Genomic DNA, 18705 nt, shown 5'->3' with positions numbered 1-18705 from the left:
TATACTGGGTATGTTATTGTAGTAAACACGGGAAAATTGGAAAAAAATTCCACCCTAAGATTTTTATAGTTTTAATTGCAAACATGATGAAATTTTTCGGGAAACATGTGCATGCTGTGATGCTGAGATGATATAAAACTTATTTTTGTTCTCTGCTTTTCCTTTTGTGGCTCCTTCGGGAAAAAAGATTTCTTTCCGCACAGCAATCAGTTTCTGTGCCCATAAAAAGACAACTATCAGATATTATATCACTCAGTGTTTCCACAATATCAGCATTACTAAATTCAAACCTCACAAAGAAATTTTGAAAGACATACCTTAATCAGCACTATGTGTCTCACTGTCGGCGCCAATATAAACATTTTTTTGATCTTTGATCAGCTGCAGTTTCTCAATCTCCTCATCTTTCTGAGATATCGTATCCTTAAGAGACACAACCTGGAAGATCAAAAATTACAAGAGACTCCAATTCACACCCTACAAAGTAAAGTTAGTCTGCATATCATGTCTCTCATTTTTCTTGCAAACGCAAAACCAAATGGATAGGCATAACATATAGGAGAATAGAGCTGCATAACTCATACGTCGATTGGCTTGTTTTCTCAGCCTTAACCATTTAGGTAATATGATGGAGCATAAAATAGTTTTTCATTTCTAGCACAGAAATTGAAAATATTTAATAAGTATTTCAAGTTAAAAGAATACCTGCTCCATTAAATCTCTTACATCTCTGCCCTCTTTACTACTTCGAGCAGCACCTAACTCTACTCCAGATACTCTTTCAGCAAATTTTAACGTGCTCATGGTTTCTGAATATGAACCAACTTCAGGATTTAACTGCACAAACATAAGTGTCTTGGCTTGGCCACCTGTACAATAAAATCAAATAATAAGTGTGCAACCGCCGAGCACATTAAGTTGCTGCCATGTGACCAGGAGGTCACAAGTTAGAGCCGTGGAAACAGCCTCTTGCAGAAATGCAGGGTAAGGCTGCGTACAATAGACCCTTGTGGTCCGGTCTTTCCCCGAACCCTACGCATAACAGGATCTTAGTGCATCGGGCTGCTCTTAACAGCCAAGGACATCAAGTTGTTGCCATGTGACCAGGATGTCATGGGTTCGAGTCGTGCAAACAGCCTCTTGCAAAAATGCAGGGTAAGACTGCGTATAATAGACCCTTGTGATCCGGCCCTTCCCCCGACCCTGTGCATAGCGGGAAATTAATGCACCGGACTGCCCTTAACAGCCGAGCACATTAACTGTTGAAATATCTCCAATACTACTTGCTTACAATTCATAAGTACCTAATGAAGTCTGAAGGAGTTGAGTCAGCTTGCTGTTTCTGTAAGGGACATGAGCATTTTTTTGTGCCAAAGCAGAAATGACATCTCCTAGGGAAGATAACGACTTATTTATATGTTGTGCCTCTTTCAGTCTATCTCCTGTCACCTCAGAGCGGTCTACTCTTTCACTTCCAGCGAGATCCACCAAATTAAGACTACTACGCATGGATGAACCACTCTTTATATCCATCCCACGAACATGAACAGTGACAACGCTGTGCACGTATTTTAGTTAATTTATTAGTGTATACTATAGAAAAAGCCCCCATCATAAAATGAAAAAAGAGAAGATATGTACTTTAAACTACAAAGTATAGAGATGAACTCTTAAAAGTTGTTATAGGTAACCTGTGTGATCGACTGCTTCTTTCATTTAGGGCAGTGGAACCTTTTGCTCGATTTCTTAATCCAATATCCATCAAATCTAAGACATCAGAGGTCCTGTTTACTGGATGCATGCTCGCTTCAGGAACAACTAAACCGTTAGGTTGGGAGGCGGATACTATCCCAAGTGTGTGCAAATCAAGGAAAACAGTTAACGAAAATCATGTTATATGCAAGTCGGAGATGGTCTTCTGGTAATTATTGTAAATGTAAGACAAAGCAGTATCAGCAAAGAGGAAGGAAGGATATTTCTTTTGTGAACTATCACTTGAGAGTAAGTCACGAACTTGTTCGTTATATATTTCTATCATTTGAACTGTAATTTCATATGTGAAGGTGCTCCCTCTCATTTGAGAAATTCTGAAAAGATCATTTAAAGCTCGATAATTGACACCCAAATTCTCCTCAGTCGCTTTGTCTGGGCCAGTCTGGAGGTCAATTTAATTTGACATCAGGAAAGTGAAACAAATATATACACATATCTAACAAAATTATATACAGAAGTTCTTACCATGGTGTATGTTTTTCCTGATCCAGTCTGACCATAGGCAAATATACATACATTATATCCATCAAGCACAGACTGTATCAAGGGCTGAATATCCGAATAAACCTCAGCTGTAAAGAGTTGGAACGGTGAATTCATTTTAGAGTTCATTATATATGCTGAACCGAGATAAAAGAATTACTAATTAAGATCCGCAATTATATGGAGGAATGTGAAAACCTTGTGTTGCAGCTGGACTGTAGACCTTATTAAACTTGAAAGACCTATGGCCTTCCTTTCCTTGTTTGGAAGGATTTACAACAATAAGCTCCCCATTTTCTCCAATGTATTCAACAACTGATTGTTTTTCCTTTTGTCCACGAAGGAATGGCCTAATCCGACAATATACTCTGATATTTCCTAATTGAAAAATAACCATAAGTAAATAAAAAGGACAGGTAATAAATTTCAGTCCTCAATATTATCGCACCTTTTAGCTCCTGCACCTCATTGTGCAGTTTGCGATTCTCAGCAAGGACTGTGGAGTAGTGTGCAGCTGCATGTCCTAGTGCTCTAACTTTTTCACCTGCAATTGAAATTTGGTTCCATAAGGAAAATCCATTTAAGTCAATATTAAAACTAGTGCTGATATCTTATACTTGTAATGCAATCAATAAACGACGTTATTATAACACTTCAAGCAGCTGAACTGACCTAGTTGATTGAATTCCTCTGCATAGCTCTTTTGTGTTTTTACAACTTCTTGCCTTATTGACTGAGAAGAAAACCTTAGTTCCTGAACATTCATCGAGGTTCAAGTCACACGTGCTACAACACTGACATTTCAGAAAAAGATAGAAATAAAAGAGATCAAGCATACACGAAGTGCGCCTAGCTGGAATTCTGTAAATATTTGGTAGATATGCTCCTTTTTGGTCCAATCCTGAGATTTTTCTTGAGAAAATGTCTCAAGTTCCTTTATCCTATTTCTTGATTCTGTCAAAAGGCTCGTCGCCTCCTTCAACTTCTCCTCGAGCTCTTTTTGGGCTTCTGTAGCCTTTTTGTCCATTTCTAGGGTGTGTTGTTCATATGATTTCTTAGATATTTCCATTTCTTGCTTCAAAGCTGCGATTTCTTGCTTATGATCTTCCTTCTCTTTCAACTCGTACGATTTCTTAGTTATTTCCATTTCTTGCTTCAAAGCTACGATTTCTTGCTTATGATCTTCCTTCTCTTTCAACTCATACGATTTCTTAGCTATTTCCATTTCTTGCTTCAAAGCTGCAATTTCTTGTCTATGATCTTCCTTCTCTTTCAATTCATATGATTTCTTAGCTATTTCCATTTCTTGCTTCAAAGCTTCGATTTCCTGTTTGTGATTTTCCTTCTCTTTCAATTCATATGATTTCTTTACTATTTCTAGTTCTTGCTTCAAAGCTGCGATTTCTTTTCTATGATCTTCCTTCTCTTTCAATTCATACGATTTCTTAACTATTTCCAGCTCTTGCTTCAAAGCTGCGATTTCATGACCGTGATCATCCTTCTCTTTCAATTCATAGGATTTCTTAGCTATTTCCAGCTCTTGCTTCAATGCTGCAATTTGATCATCCTTCTCTTTCAATTTAGGCACATCCTGCTCCTCGTTTTTCTTTTTCTCCTCCATTTTGTTTTTCTCATTCTGCATGTGATTTCAAAAAACAAGGAATAGTAAAATTAAAGATTGTTGAAAAGAATGGTGACAGCTGAAATTTTTTAGGAGTATCTAGTCTTTGACATCATATTCTTTGCAATCAATAACAAATTTTACTTGACACAATTAACGAACAAATTCTAGGAGAAACTTGTAATCATAAGCAAAGAGATTGTTAATCTAAGCAAGTAATGATAATGTCCGCAACCTCTGCACCATCCCACAAGCAAAAGCCAACAAATGGGAGAAAGCATAGGTGGTTTAATGCCCAGGATATCAGTTTTGTATGATTTATAGAGTTAAATGTCACGGGCTTAACTTTTTCCGTACGCTAGCGGCACCAAACTGCCCGTGCGGCATCTGTACTCACCCCGCACTACAGGCAATCCTTTCCTTTTCCCAGGTCTTCTAGCACGATCCTGTGCCTGTGGTGGAGCTTGCCCAAGGGGCTTACTCCAACTGTGCCGCCCATATGATGTCTAGGCTCATAGCCTTGACTAGCTGTGGCGCTTCTCATCTGTTGGATCTTATCCATGCGCACACCTGGGGTTGGCAAAGGACACATACGTCCTCGCCTAGCATTGAGCAACGCTCTCCCGTGAACTGTCTAATGCTCAAGCTTGGAACTCGCCTCGTGCATCCGCACCCAGCTTGTGCTTCGCCAGAGTAGGACAACCTTTAATCCTTGGCCTTTGTCATGTGCGTCTTTCGTAGCATGCCTGCCTTTGTCTTATGGCATCACCAATCATAGCCCTCGCGACATACTTCCATCCCGCATAGTGCAGTGTCGCCCCACAACTGCACGTCTAGGCCTACGGACCTTTGCTCGCCTAGCTGAACCCAAGCTAAGCTCACAAGTCGACACATGAGGCCCCTGAGAAAGGTGCGTCAAGTATCCAATCGGCACGGAGGTCTTCATCCATCATTTCAATAGCCCGCAGGGCATAACCGTCCCACATGTCAAGCCTCCAGTACCCGTTTGGTGCCCAACGCGAGCCCTAAGGCGTCGCGCCGTCCATAGAGTTCCCAAACTCGTATGGATACCTTAGACACTCCTTTGAGATGTCCAGGCAGGCCCTTGAGGTTCTTCCCCAAGGTAGCTCACTTGGTGCGGCTGACTGGCAGCACGCACGGGAGAGGCAGGCTGAGCTTCAACACCTATACCCCCCTTATATATGCTTAAAATTAAAAAGCCCAAGATTCAACAATCGTTTAGTTCTGGCCAGAGAATCAGAATGGCTCTCCTTCGAGCATATATAAGGGCATACTAGGAACAAGGCCTACGACCGAGATGCCTAGATTCCCGCTAAGTCTCTTGGCACACTTAGGATATGCAACACAACATGTCCTGATGGTTGTTGCCTCATACATAGTCCTTTTGCCGGATGTTCCTTCACAATACTTTGTTAGTGCACGCCGCCTACGCGACTGACATTCGTCCTGGTACATTGTAGCACGCAGAACTCATGGATGACATTACCCCCAAAATGCAGGGTGTGACATCCTCCCACACTTAATCTGTCATCGTCCCCGATGACACAACAATGCCCACGATAACCCGGAGTCTGCCCCCTCAGGGATGTGCACCGGCTCCCTTAATCTTTGTGGGTCGGACTTCCTCAAAGTCCTTCTCAAAATGGAGTCGTGCCCCTTGCACTTCTCCCCCAAGTATCTTCCAAGTGTGCCTTCTGCAATGCACCTCTTATCGGTGTTCGCTCGGAAAGTGCCTCCGCACTTGCACCCTCTGGTGTCTAACTTTGTGGCGACCCACACTAGTCAACCACACCATGACCCTCACGGCCTTCATACGTCCGAAGCTCTTCCCTCAATGGTAAGCACATCAGCGTGCTTAGACGTAGCTCGCGCAGTTCAGCAACTCGCGCAGCCCTTTTCTCGCCCTCATTGCCTTGGAAAGTTTAGTTCACTTCAGGACTCACAATTCTGTACCGGCGCCTCTGCATAGGCGGATCCTCCCACACTCAAGGTGGAGGATACTTCTTAATGTACCTGCCCCCTTTTGGCATATCAGCTCGCTCTTTGGGACGTACTCTTGGTGAGTATGGCATTCTCAAAGTTATAGCCTCGCCGCATTCAAGAACAAAGCTCTTTGTTTTCCAACTGTCACTTCCTCAGCAAGTACCCAATGCTCCCGGTAGTACCTCGTACTCACCCTATAGACAAGAACCCTCTCGGTTCTGCTAGCACGGCTTCCCGGTTCGGTGTGCCTCGCACATGGCCCCATCTCAATGGTCCTCGATCATTCGCTGTACTCCTTTCTAGAATGACACCTTCTAACTTGGAATCCTGCTCAATTCAGGAGCTTCGATATTTCCTTCGAATTCGTCTCCTCACCTTGGCAATTCAGCACAATGCCTCTCCATCAAATGGTTCGGCTCTTTTCCACAATCTTGGTGGCTGACTCCACCCCATTGTGACACACATGCACTCCCGCTAAGAAGCCTAGTATAGGTCCTTCTTTGCGGTTGTTAAGGGACTCTCCTGCCATTCATCGCAACCCTTGATATGGCTAGGTACATCTCAATGCCCTTAGGCAGTCCGCAAGTCTATCCCTCGGGAAAGACGCTCAACTGATGCGTTGCTCGCATCCTCGGCAAGATCTCTGCACGTTCATGCCCTTTGTTTATAGTCTATGGCTCACACTCTTTGCAATATGGCTGCACGACCTGGCAAACATGGCCCTTTCCTGACCACCCGACTCATCGGCAAATCATCATATTCAACTGAAGCACAGACTTACGAAAGAAACTGGGGTTGTCCATTTCCTTCGTCAAAATGGCCAACAGCTCCAACTTGCTGCTTAACATGAACAAAAACGCCTCAACCTGACAAGCTTCCAATGCTACTGAACCCTCATGGTTCAAACGGTATTCAACCCGCGCAAGGAACACTTTCAGTCCGTTTGACATTCCTTACCATGCCTTGCTTAGCAAAGCTGCTAACCAACTGTTGACAGAGTTTCTGACACACTGTCGGATCATCACAATCAAGACAATTGAGCTTCTGCTAATCGTCTGTCCCTTCTTGTGGAACTATCTCAACAGCATCGCACAATGGCTCTCTTTTCAAACCAAATGTGCCTATATAGATTCCTCTGAAAACAGCACCCGCTGTACGGAAAACATCCCTTACGATATCTCAATCAAATTATGATGCCCTAAAATCACCTCCCAAGACACAGACGATGGCGGAAACAGCGACTATGAAATGGCCTGATTCTGTAGATCGAAGTTCATGGCTGACAATGCACATTCTAGCTATAACTCACGCAACCGATCCCTTCTTAGACTAGTAGTATCGGGTTCTCGATCTCTGGTGGCATATGAACATCAATCTCTGCTTCAATATGATCTCCACACTGACATCCAAAATGCACTTGCCATCTCAACTTCTGCTTAGATATCATTTGTCATGGCAGAATATGGCCTAACATTGCTCTGATACCACGTGTCATGGGCTTAACTTTTTCCGTAAACTAGCGGCACCAAACTGCTCGTGCGGCGCCTGTAGTCACCCCGCACTACAGGCAAGCCTTTCCTTTTCTCAGGTTTTCTAGCACGATCCTGTGCCTGTGGAGCTTGCCCAAGGGGCTTACTCCAACTGTGCCGCCCGTATGATGTCTAGGCTCATAGCCTTGACTAGCTGTGGTGCTTCTCATCTGTTGGATCTTATCCATGCGCACACCTGGGGTTGGCTAAGGACACATACGTCCTCGCCTAGCACTGAGTAACGCTCTCACGTGCACAGTCTAATCCTCAAGCTTGGCACTCGCCTCGTGCATCCGCATCCAGCTTGTGCTTCGCCAGAGTAGGACAACCTTTAATCCTTGGCCTTTGTCATGTGCATCTTTCGTAGCATGCCTGCCTTTGTCTTATGGCATCACCAATCATAGCCCTCGCGACATACTTCCATCCCGCATAGTGCAGTGTCGCCCCACAACTGCACGTCTAGGCCAACGGACCCTTGCTCGCCTAGCTGAACCTAAGCTAAGCTCACAAGTCGACACATGAGGCCCCTACGAAAGGTGCGTCAAGTATCCAATTGGCACGGAGGTATTCATCCATCATTTCAATAGCCCGCAGGGCATAACCGTCCCACATGTCAAGCCTCCAGTGCCCGTTTAGTGCCCAACGCGAGCCCTAAGGCGTCGCGCCGTCCATAGAGTTCCCAAACTCGTATGGATACCTTAGACACTCCTTTGAGATGTCCAGGTAGGCCCTTGAGGTTCTTCCCCAAGGTAGCTCACTTGGTGCGGCTGACTGGCAGCACGCACGGGGGAGGCAGGCTGAGCTTCAACACCTATACCCCCCTTATATATGCTTAAAATTAAAAAGCCCAAGATTCAGCAATCGTCTAGTTCTGGCTAGAGAATCAGAATGGCTCTCCTTCGCGCATATATAAGGGCATACTAGGAACAAGGCCTACGGCCGAGATGCCTAGATTCCCGCTAAGTCTCTTGGCACACTTAGGACATGCAACACAACATGTCTTGATGGTTGTTGCCTCATACATAGTCCTTTTGCCGGATGTTCCTTCACAATACTTTGTCAGTGCACGCCGCCTACGCGACTGACATTCGTCCTGGTGCATTGTAGCACGCAGAACTCATGGATGACATGACCCCCAAAATGCAGGGTGTGACATAAAGCACACAAAAGAGGAGGAAATAAAAGGCAGAGAATGCAAACGTATAGCCCAACATACTGAATATTGAGATAGCAATGCGGCAGAGGAAGCCAAGGAAGGGGAGCCTTGGCGTAACTGGTAAAGTTGCTGCCATGTGACCAGGAGGTCACGGGTTCGAGCCGTGGAAACGGCCACTTGCAGAAATGCAGGGTAAGGCTACGTACAATAGAACCTTGTGGTCCGACCCTTTCCCGGACCCCGCGCATAGCGGGAGCTTAGTGTACCGGGCTGCCCTTTTATGCGGCAAGCCAAAGTGGGATTTACCTTAATCTGCTGAAGCTGGTTCATGACAATCTGAAATGCAGAAGAGTAGAATGTGTAAAGTTAGAAACAAGGGAATAAGATAAAAGTCACAGACTTTGGAACTTTTCCTAGATGGGAAGTCCATAACTACCTGTGTCTCTTCACTAGTCCCAGTTGCAAGGGCTTCTAAGACTCTGATCCTCGACTGGTATTTCTCTTCACGAGTCTTATATAGATTGTTTTGCTGCAGACATTGAAAGAAATATTATATGAACCATATTTGCTGAAAAGAGAAATTGAGAAGACAGTAGCTATATATTATACCGTTCTAAGATGTTCCGCTTGAGTGGATATCCGACGCTCAATTTCTTGCACCACTTTTCTCAATAGGCATGCTACACGCTGACAGATTAGATAACCAACTGATGTTAGAGCATGTAAAACAGAAATTCTATGAATCGACATGTGTATTTCAAGTGCGCACTTGAGGTATCTCGCCATTCTTCCGCTCAATGCTTTCATCAAGAATCCCATTGACAACACTTAGAAGTGACTGTGTTGGGGCAATCTGAAAGCAATAAAAAATGAAATAAGGGAAAATAAGTATAAATTCAAATCCCAGGTATAGAATTTATCCAACTAACAAGATAGCTTCATTGACAAAAAGGGACTTGTTACTAACATCCAAACTGTTAGATTTCATCATCTCTGAAATCCTTGCAGCAGGAATTTCAGTGTGGCTCCCTTGTTTAAGCTGAAATACTTCGTGGAACTTATGTCCGACGTGATCTAATAATGCAGCTGATGGCTCTACAAAGCTCAGAAAGGAAAATTTAACAGCCTGAGAAAGGGAACATGGCTTGTGGAGTAGCGAGAGCAAACAGTAAGATCACTACTTTAACAATGGATTAACTTTTTAGTACAAAGAAGAACACAGTATGATTGACGGTTCCAAAGCAAATATTAAACAATTGTGCCATGTTTTAACATTCCATTATGTCGCATAGTACATGGTCTGTAATCTACACAGCAATTCAGCTGAAGCAGTTCAATATAGTTATGGCCCTTTTTCTCTTTAAGGGGGAGATTTTGGTTTTGGTTATTGTATTTGGGAGGAGAATGAAACAACAATACCTGCCATTACAGGACTTCTCAATGCACGCTGGAATTTTGAATCTGATCCGTTCTTCTGTCGCTCTCCTGGGGATGGAGAAGACTGAGTTCTTGAAAATTCTTCTCTGTATAAGACATCGCCACATCCAAAATTTTCTCCCAACAATTTCCATCTTCTATTTGCATCAGCTCCAGAGTTACCAGATAATACTGTGCTAGAATTGTGTCCTCCATTATTCGGCGTAAATTCTGCCTGAAGTGTTAAAAGGCACCCCACCACTATTTTCATAGAACCCTGGACAATATATCAGTGTCAGAATATCGAAAACAGAAAATAGATGGCACTTAGATTGCATAAAGGTAAAGACGGATAACACTTTTAATTTGTGCATATGGAAAAAGTTATACAACAAATATGGCCGGCAAAATTAAGACATACAAGCACTTTTGATAATCATAAGTAAACATGAAGTGATCAATATATGTTAGTTAGGACACGACCACGAGTTTATAGTCATGCTATTAACCTGTTCCAAATCTGGTGCCTGAAACCTGGGCAAGCCCATTTCATCCATAGCTGACAAAAACCTTTTAATGTTTTCTGATCCCACCTCCGGAGAGTGTTCTGAACCACCACACTAGAACAAACAATACAGTTAAATCAACAAAAGAAAACCATCCTTACTCCTTCATACTGTAAAATCAAAAACGTTATAAACTACCTCTGCTCTCAGCTTATTCAATAATTGGCATAAGACGGTACCATCAACTAAGAAAGCTCGCAAATCCTCATCAGAAGCATTTATTGGGAAACGCAAGTGAGGAAGAACATTGTTTAACCATTCTACCAATTTTGCTCGTTGCCTAGCTGTAGAAACAACAAATTAGAAGAATTAGCCAGAACAAGAGTTTGATCAGAATTACATGGATTGAATGTTTTGCCCATTCAGCCTCACCATTATTACTTGACAAAGGCTCAAAGACGTCCCCACTACTGTAAACACTTGAGCTGCTCCGTCTACCATAATCTTTGGCAACGCGATCCAGAATGGAATTCATGATAGTGCAACATCTGATTCAGAAGATATCTGCATCACGGAGAAGCAGAAATGTTGGATCAATATATCTCTGGACTAATAAAGCAGAAAGAGTTGCATCTTGTTCTAAACTTTTAAGACTAAGTCGTGCATTCCTAAAATTACTACCTATAGTCTCCAAGTGAATAAATGGATCAAGACATATAATGTGTTAATGTAGTAGGGAGGAGGGGCAAAATGACAGGAAAAAGGAAAAAGAGCGAGAAAAATTTATGAGGAACAAGTATATGCATTCTACAAGTCTTTCCAAAAGCCTAATGAGACAGACAATTCAAAAGAATTCAAACTCTTGTAGTAGCTGCATTCTAGCACATAAATAAAAAATAGTTAGAAGAACCAAAACCAAATACTGATTACTCTACATTAACTGATGCAAGCTGGGTGAAAAAACCGACTAGATGAATTTGCAGAATTCAAAAATTAAAATGAGTTGGTCACACAATCTAACATGATATAGAGTCGGAGTTCCTGGACTCGAGTCTCGTCACCAAACATAAGCCAAAAAAAAAAAAAAGTATCACGCAGTTGGCGGAAGAAAAAATGACTCGGGGCAACTTGTGAGGTGTACATGATAGGACCAAACCTATTGTTGTATGTGAAAGTAGACAAAACAAAAGAAAGAAAAATCAAAAAGAGATGAAAATATGATGTAAGCGCTTACATCGACATTCTTATGATGTAAGCGCTTACCTCGACATTCTTATGATGTAAGCGCTTACCTCTGCAGGGCATTCAAATGCCTATAAATAGGGGTCTACATTTTCATTTGTAGATCATCCCAAAACTTCTTCTTTCTCTCTTCAATTAATAAACAGCTATTCTTTGTGTGGCCGTGGAGTAGGCAAAAATTGCCGAACCACGTAAATCTTGTCCTGTCTTGTGCAATTTATTGCTTTTCTCTCTTAAATATATGTTTCTTTCTATTAAATTGACACGCTTCCCAACAACTGGTATCAGAGCACAGACAGTATATTTCTGGTAGAAAAGTACAGTATTGGTGTAGGTACTATTCACAAGAATAGTGCGACATTATTGATTATTCACAAGCACTATTCACATAAATTGTTTTTGTAAAAAATGGCATCGGAAGAAGGGAAGGTTAAGATTGACAAGTTCAATGGCAAAAGATAGGACTATTTGTACCAGAAAAAATTACACTTACCTCTGACCGAGGTGAAACCGGAGACTATGTCCAAAGCGGATTGGGATCTATTAGATCGCCAAGCTCTTGGTGTGATTCGTTTGACGCTAACACGAAATGTGGCGTTTAACATCATTAACGAGAAGACCACTACAGGCCTGATGAAGGCGTTATCAAATATGTACGAGAAGCCATCTGCTTCAAATAAAGTCTATTTGATGCGTCGATTGTTCAACTTAAAGATGACAGAAGGTGGATCAGTCACGGAACATATCAATGAGTTTAATATAATATTAACTCAGTTGAGTTCTGTTAATATAACAATTGATGACGAAATCAGGGCATTGATTCTACTATCATCTCTACCGGAGAGTTGGTCTGCAACAGTAACTACAGTTAGCAGTTCATCAGGAAGTAGCAAACTCAAATTGAAGGATATTAGAGACTTGGTTCTAAGCGAAGATATTCGCCGAAGAGAATCAAGTGATTCCCCAGGATCTGCTTTTAGTACCGAAAGCAGGGGGAGAATCAACCAAAGAGGATAGAGTTATGATCGTGGCAGATCAAAGTCAAGGAGAAGAGGACAATCCAAAAATCGCAAGGACATTACTTGTTGGAATTGCGATAAAAAGGGTCACTACAATAGCCAGTGTAGAGAACCAAAGAAGAAGAAGGAAGAAAATTCAGCAAATGTAATTGCTGAACAAGTCGGTGATGCACTAATTTGTTGTGCAGACAGTCTAGTCGAATCTTGGATTCTGGACTCAGGTGCATCCTTTCACTCTACATCATGCAAAGAATTATTGCATAATTATATTGCTGGAAAATTTGGGAAAGTTTATCTAGCAGACGGCGAACCTCTCGAAATTGCCGGAAAGGTGAAGTTCATATGAAGACTTCACAAGGCACGCCATGGAAATTGCAAAATGTACGACATGTTCCTGGCCTCAAGAAAAATCTAATATCTATGGGTCAGATTGACGGTGAAGGATATACAACAACATTCGACAACGGATCGTGGAAGAAATTTGGTTGTGGCACGGGGCTTCAAAAGGGGAACACTGTATGCAACTGCAATAGAAAGAGATACTATAGCAACAGTTGATCATGGTCGTGATACAACATTGTGGCACCGGAGGCTCGGGCATATGAGTGAGAAGGGAATGAAGCTTTTGGCATCCAAAGAAAAGTTGCCAAATCTAAAACATGTTGAATTAGGTTTGTGCGAAGATTGAATTTACGGGAAACAAAAGAGAGTTAGTTTCTCAAAGGTGGGAAGGACGCCAAAGAAAGAGAAGTTGGAACTAGTGCATACAGATGTGTGGGGACCAGCTCCTGTAACTTCTCTAGGAGGCTCACGCTATTATGTCACCTTCATTGATGATTCCATAAGAAAGGTATGGGTTTGTTTTCTGAAAAATAAATCTGATGTGTTTGTTACCTTTAAAAGATGGAAAGCTGAAGTTGAAAATCAGACAAGTCTAAAGTTAAAATGTCTGAAATCTGACAATGGAGGAGAGTATGATAGCCAAGAGTTCAAAGCATTTTGCTCGGAGAATGGGATCAGAATGATCAAGACAGTTCCTGGAACACCAGAACAAAATGGTGTTGCTGAGAGGATGAACAGAACCCTGAATGAACGAGCCGGAAGTATGAGAATACATTCTGGATTGCCGAAGTATTTTTGGGCTGAGGCTGTTAACACGGCAGCTTACCTCATAAATAGGGGACCCTCTGTACCGCTGAATTTTGAAATTCCTGAGGAGGTATGGACAGGAAAGGAGGTAACTCTCTCACATCTGAAAATTTTTGGTTGTGTTGCTTATGTGCATGTAAACTCTAATGATAGAGATAAGCTTGATCCTAAAGCAAAGAAATGTTTCTTTATTGGCTATGGTGATGATAATTTTGGTTATCGGTTTTGGGATGATCAGAATAGAAAGATCCTAAGACACAGGAATGTCACATTTAATGAAAATGTGATGTATAAGGACAAGCTTGAAGTAGAACCAACCAACACCAGCAAACAGATAATGTCTGAAACAGTTGAGTTAGAAGAAATCTCGGAAAATGAAGTGGCTAGAGGGATTACAACTGATTCTGAAATTGATGATGAAGAACCAGAAGCCGAATTTGAAGAAGAACTAGAAGTCGAACCTGGATCAGAACAAGAACCGGAACCAGAGATAGAATCAAATGCAGAACCAAATCTGGAATCAGGACCTGAATCAAATTCGGATTCTGTTACTCATGAACCTAAATTGAGGAGATCTAAAAGAGTCACGAATGCTCCAGATAGGTTAACTCTCTCTCTTCACTATTTACTTTTAACTGATGTTGGAGAACCAGAGCATTTTGTTGAAGCAATGCAGGTGATAAACTCTGATAAGTGAAAGCTAGCCATGAAAGAAGAGATGAATTCTCTTCAAAAGAATAAAACATGGATACTTACGGAGTTACCAAAAGGAAAGAAGGCATTGTAGAACAAGTGGGTGTACAGAGTCAAGGAAGAGCATGATAGTAAGAAGAGATACAAATCACGATTAGTAGTAAAAAAACTTTCAGCAGAAGGAAAGAATTGACTACACCGAGATCTTCTCTCCTGTAGTCAAATTAACTACTATCAGGTTGGTGCTAAGTATCGTAGCTGCAGAAAATTTGCATTTGGAGCAGCTAGATATTAAAACTGCTTTCTTGCATGGTGACCTTGAAGAAGACATATACATGAAGCAACCTGAAGGTTTTCAAGTTTATGGTAAAGAAAACCTTGTGTGTAAGTTGAAGAAGAGTTTGTATGGTTTGAAACAAGCTCCCCGACAATGGTACAAGAAATTTGATGGATTCATGCATAAAAATGGTTTCACACGATGTGAGATGGACCATTGTTGTTATATCAAAAATCTTGATGAATCATATATCATTTTACTGTTGTGCGTTGATGATATTCTAATTGCAGGATCTAGCATAAATGAGATCAATTTGGTCAAGCAACAACTGGCGGAGGAGTTTGAAATGAAAGACTTAGGACCAGCTAAGCAAATGCTTGGGATGAAGATTAGTAGATATAGGTCGGAGGGAACCTTAAAGTTGTCTCAAGAAAAGTACATACAGAAGGTACTAAGCAGGTTCAGTCTTCACGATGCAAAGACCAGAAGCACTCCACTCGGAAGCCATCTAAATTTGTCAAAGGACCAATCACCTAAGACAGACGAAGAAAGGAAGTACATGTCCAAAGTTCTGTATGCTTCAGTTAGAGTTGTCAGCAGATACATGTCAGATCCAGGAAAGGAGCATTGGGAAGGTGTAAAATGGATATTGCGATATCTCAAAGGCACCTCATGTATGACACTTTCTTTTAAAAAGAGCAATATGATCTTATAAGGTTTTGCTGATGCAAATTTAGGCGGCGATCTGGATAGTCGAAAAAGTACCACGGGCTACGTGTTCACCTTGGGTGGTACTGCTGTTAGTTGGATGTCCAGACTTCAGAAAAGTGTTGCTTTATCTACCACTGAAGCAGAGTACATGGCAATCTCAGAAGCTGGAAAAGAGATGATTTGGCTCAAGAATTTTCTTAAAGAGCTAGGTAAAGAGCAGGACAATTGTGAGTTTTTCAGCGATATCCAGAGTGCAATTCATCTTGCCAAGAATCCAGTGTTTCATGCAAGATCGAAGCATATCCAGTTGAGGTATTATCATATCCGAGAGTTGATAAATGATGGAACTCTTTCCCTGCAGAAGATACCAGGATCAAAGAACCCATCAGACATATTGACCAAAGTTGTCGGTGTTGACAAACTGAGGCTGTGCACTGCCTCAGTTAGCCTTCAAGACTGATAGCGTGAAGGCGCCACCAGAGAATAGCAAATCTTTTTTTTCTTTCTTGATGTAACATAGGTTTGAGGGGGAGGTTGATAGGACCAAACCTATTGTTGTATGTGAAAGTAGACAAAACAAAAGAAAGAAAAATCAAAAAGAGATGAAAATATGATGTAAGCGCTTACATCGACATTCTAGTGATGTAAGCGCTTACTTCGACATTCTTATGATGTAAGCGCTTACATCGGCATTCTTATAATGTAAGCGCTTACATCGGCATTCTTATAATGTAAGCGCTTACATCGGCATTCTTATGATGTAAGCGCTTATCTCGGCAGGGCATTCAAATGCCTATAAATAAGGGTCTACATTTTTATTTGTAGATCATCCCAAAACTTCTTCTTTCTCTCTTCAATTAATAAAGAGTTATTCTTTGTGTGGCCGTGGAGTAGGCAAAAATTGTCGAACCACGTAAATCTTGTCTTGTCTTGTGCAATTTATTGCTTTTCTCTCTTAAATATTCTTTTCTTTCTATTAAATTGACACGCTTCCCAATAATACATTGGTAGAGCTATAATAAATTAAATAAAAGTTCCATTTGTCTAACAAATTAAACTTTCAGATGAGGTGGTCACACAATAACCTAGCAATTGCATAAGTAATCAACCATTCTGCTGCAATTTATTCAACCAATTGGACGCAATCAGACTATCAGAGAGGTCATTTGCCCAAAATTCAGGACAAAAAGAAGATTAACTCAACTCAGTAAAATCTTTCAACGCTATTTCTTTTCCGAGATTCGACTGCATGGAGGTTTACATACAAACGTGGAATCAAGAACACAAAAGTTCCAGAATATAAAAACAAGCATTATCAAGCACAACACATAAAACAAATCCACGAATGAAATTAAATGGCTAAAAATCAGCGTATGAAGTAGAATTTCAAACAGAAAAAAAGACTGAAATTGTGAAGAAAAGAAGAACCTGTGAAAGTGCGGAAAGGCATAACCTATGCACGTTCTTATTTATTTAGAGAATATCAACGGGAGTAAGCGTCATTTTGCTATTATCAATAGTGTTTAATTTTTTTGTAGTGAGATGATGTTAGTATTGGAGCTTTCAGTTAGTATTGAATTCCGTGTACCGTTGGATTTCTGTGGAAGGTTGAAAACCTGACCGCTTTCCGTTTAAGTAGGAGATCTCAGGTCCATCTTTTTCCTATTTTTATCTTTTTGATTCAGTGATGATAGGGGTTCGTTATATGATCTTAACAATAATTAATCACCTTATGAGATGTTACTTTTCTGTTTTCACAAGAATTAATTTGTTGGATTTTTCTTTAAGTGACAAACTTACATACGAAAAATTCTATTCTTTTATTATGAGCCAACAACGAAAGTTACACAAAAATTATTTCAGCTTTTGACATATGGATAGTGGGTACATTTTTACACTTATAAATACAATTTTTTTTGTAGTGCTCTGTGCGAGAAATTTGTAGGTGGTTCAACTGATTCACCATTTGAAGAGGAATGTCATGGCAATATACAGAAAGTTCATGCTCGGAGAAACAATTCAATAGTATGGTGAGAGTTATTAGGAGATGCGATCAAGAAAATAAAGGCCATCATAGAAAAGAGCAATCATTAAGTTAGGGGTTAATTTCACTCATGGTCGCTCAACTATGTTTCGATTTCACTAAAGTCACTCAACTATTTTTTGTCACTTAAAAAGTAACTAAACTTTCACATTGTTACTTAAAAGTCATTTTGGCTCAAAACCCTACCATAAATATGGCATGGCATAAGATTTAATGAGAAAAATTCAAAAATAAATACCACATAAGCTTAAATGGACCATACCCACTTTAGATCCATTTCTCCCTTAATGTGATTTGACCCATAACCCAAATGGATTTCAGATGGGCTCTCTGGGAAATTTTATCATTCATGTTGGGACATTATTAAGGAGGACCTATTACTAATAGTTGTTGATTTCTTTGCAGGTAACCAAATTCCAAAGGCAATTACTCACACCTGTCTGACCCTCATTCCTAAAGTGGACAACCCTTAAGCTTTTAATGAATTAAGGTCTATTAGCCTTAGCAACTTCTCCTGCAAGATTATCTCTAGCCTAGTGAAGATCCCTCCTTATCAAACAGGTTTTATCAAGGGAAGATCCATCATTGAAAATATTATGATGACTCAGGATATGGTCCATAATATTACAAAGCCCTCCATCCATGGGAATGTGGTTTTTAAAAGTCGATATGACTAAAGCATAAGACAGAGTCTCATAGGAATACTTGTGCAATATTATGAAGCATTTTGGGTTCAACGAAGCCTGGATTGATATTATCTGGAGGCTTATTTCTTATGTCTGTTACTCTGTAAATATCAATGGAAGTAGACATGGATTTTTTAATTCTACTAGGGGTTTAAGATAAAGGGATCCTCTATCTCCCTCTCTCTTTCTTATTGGGTCTGAACTTCTATCAAGATTAATGGTATCTTTAAACAATCACGATTTTATTCCTTTTTCGATTGATAATTGTAGTCCTATTATATCTCACATATGCTATGTTGATGATACAATTTTGTTTTCCTCAGCTGAACCGGAATCCTTGAAGATGTTGATGGACAAGATGGAGACTTATGAAAATGATGGGCTTAAGGTCTCTTA

The 18705-nt window shown here is 40.8% G+C and overlaps 1 protein-coding gene across 1 annotated transcript; it reads right to left on the bottom strand.

Moving 5' to 3' along the window:
- Positions 1 to 36: 36 nt before the first annotated feature.
- Positions 37 to 11332, bottom strand: LOC104213490 (kinesin-like protein KIN-14P). The gene is made up of 20 exons (XM_009763005.2): positions 10921 to 11332; positions 10687 to 10832; positions 10492 to 10602; positions 9986 to 10259; positions 9534 to 9661; positions 9336 to 9419; positions 9176 to 9253; positions 9003 to 9095; positions 8873 to 8902; positions 3095 to 3892; positions 2929 to 3010; positions 2705 to 2800; positions 2455 to 2634; positions 2239 to 2345; positions 1977 to 2155; positions 1692 to 1856; positions 1305 to 1558; positions 706 to 869; positions 318 to 438; positions 37 to 213 (listed from the first exon to the last, which is right to left on the bottom strand). The coding sequence occupies exons 1-19, from the start codon at positions 11021 to 11023 to the stop codon at positions 319 to 321; spliced, it is 3192 nt and encodes a 1063-aa protein (XP_009761307.1). The 5' UTR covers positions 11024 to 11332; the 3' UTR covers positions 37 to 213; position 318.
- Positions 11333 to 18705: the final 7373 nt, after the last annotated feature.

The sequence above is a fragment of the Nicotiana sylvestris genome, chromosome 10, assembly GCF_000393655.2.
Source record: "Nicotiana sylvestris chromosome 10, ASM39365v2, whole genome shotgun sequence".
Lineage (NCBI taxonomy): Eukaryota > Viridiplantae > Streptophyta > Magnoliopsida > Solanales > Solanaceae > Nicotiana > Nicotiana sylvestris.
The sequence above is the reverse complement of the archived record's forward strand: the minus strand, read 5'-3'. Positions and strand labels throughout refer to the sequence as shown.

What these genes read in the sequence shown, in the direction of transcription:
- LOC104213490 (XM_009763005.2), bottom strand. Translation starts at nt 11,023, where the DNA reads ATGAATTCCATTCTGGATCGCGTTGCCAAAGATTATGGTAGACGGAGC. An exon ending in GAGAAGTCCTGTAATGGCAG is followed by an intron (nt 9,662 to 9,985) that starts GTATTGTTGTTT and finishes TGAGCTTTGTAG; the next exon opens with AGCCATCAGCTGCATTATTA. An exon ending in AAGCGGAACATCTTAGAACG is followed by an intron (nt 9,096 to 9,175) that starts GTATAATATATA and finishes CAATGTCTGCAG; the next exon opens with CAAAACAATCTATATAAGAC.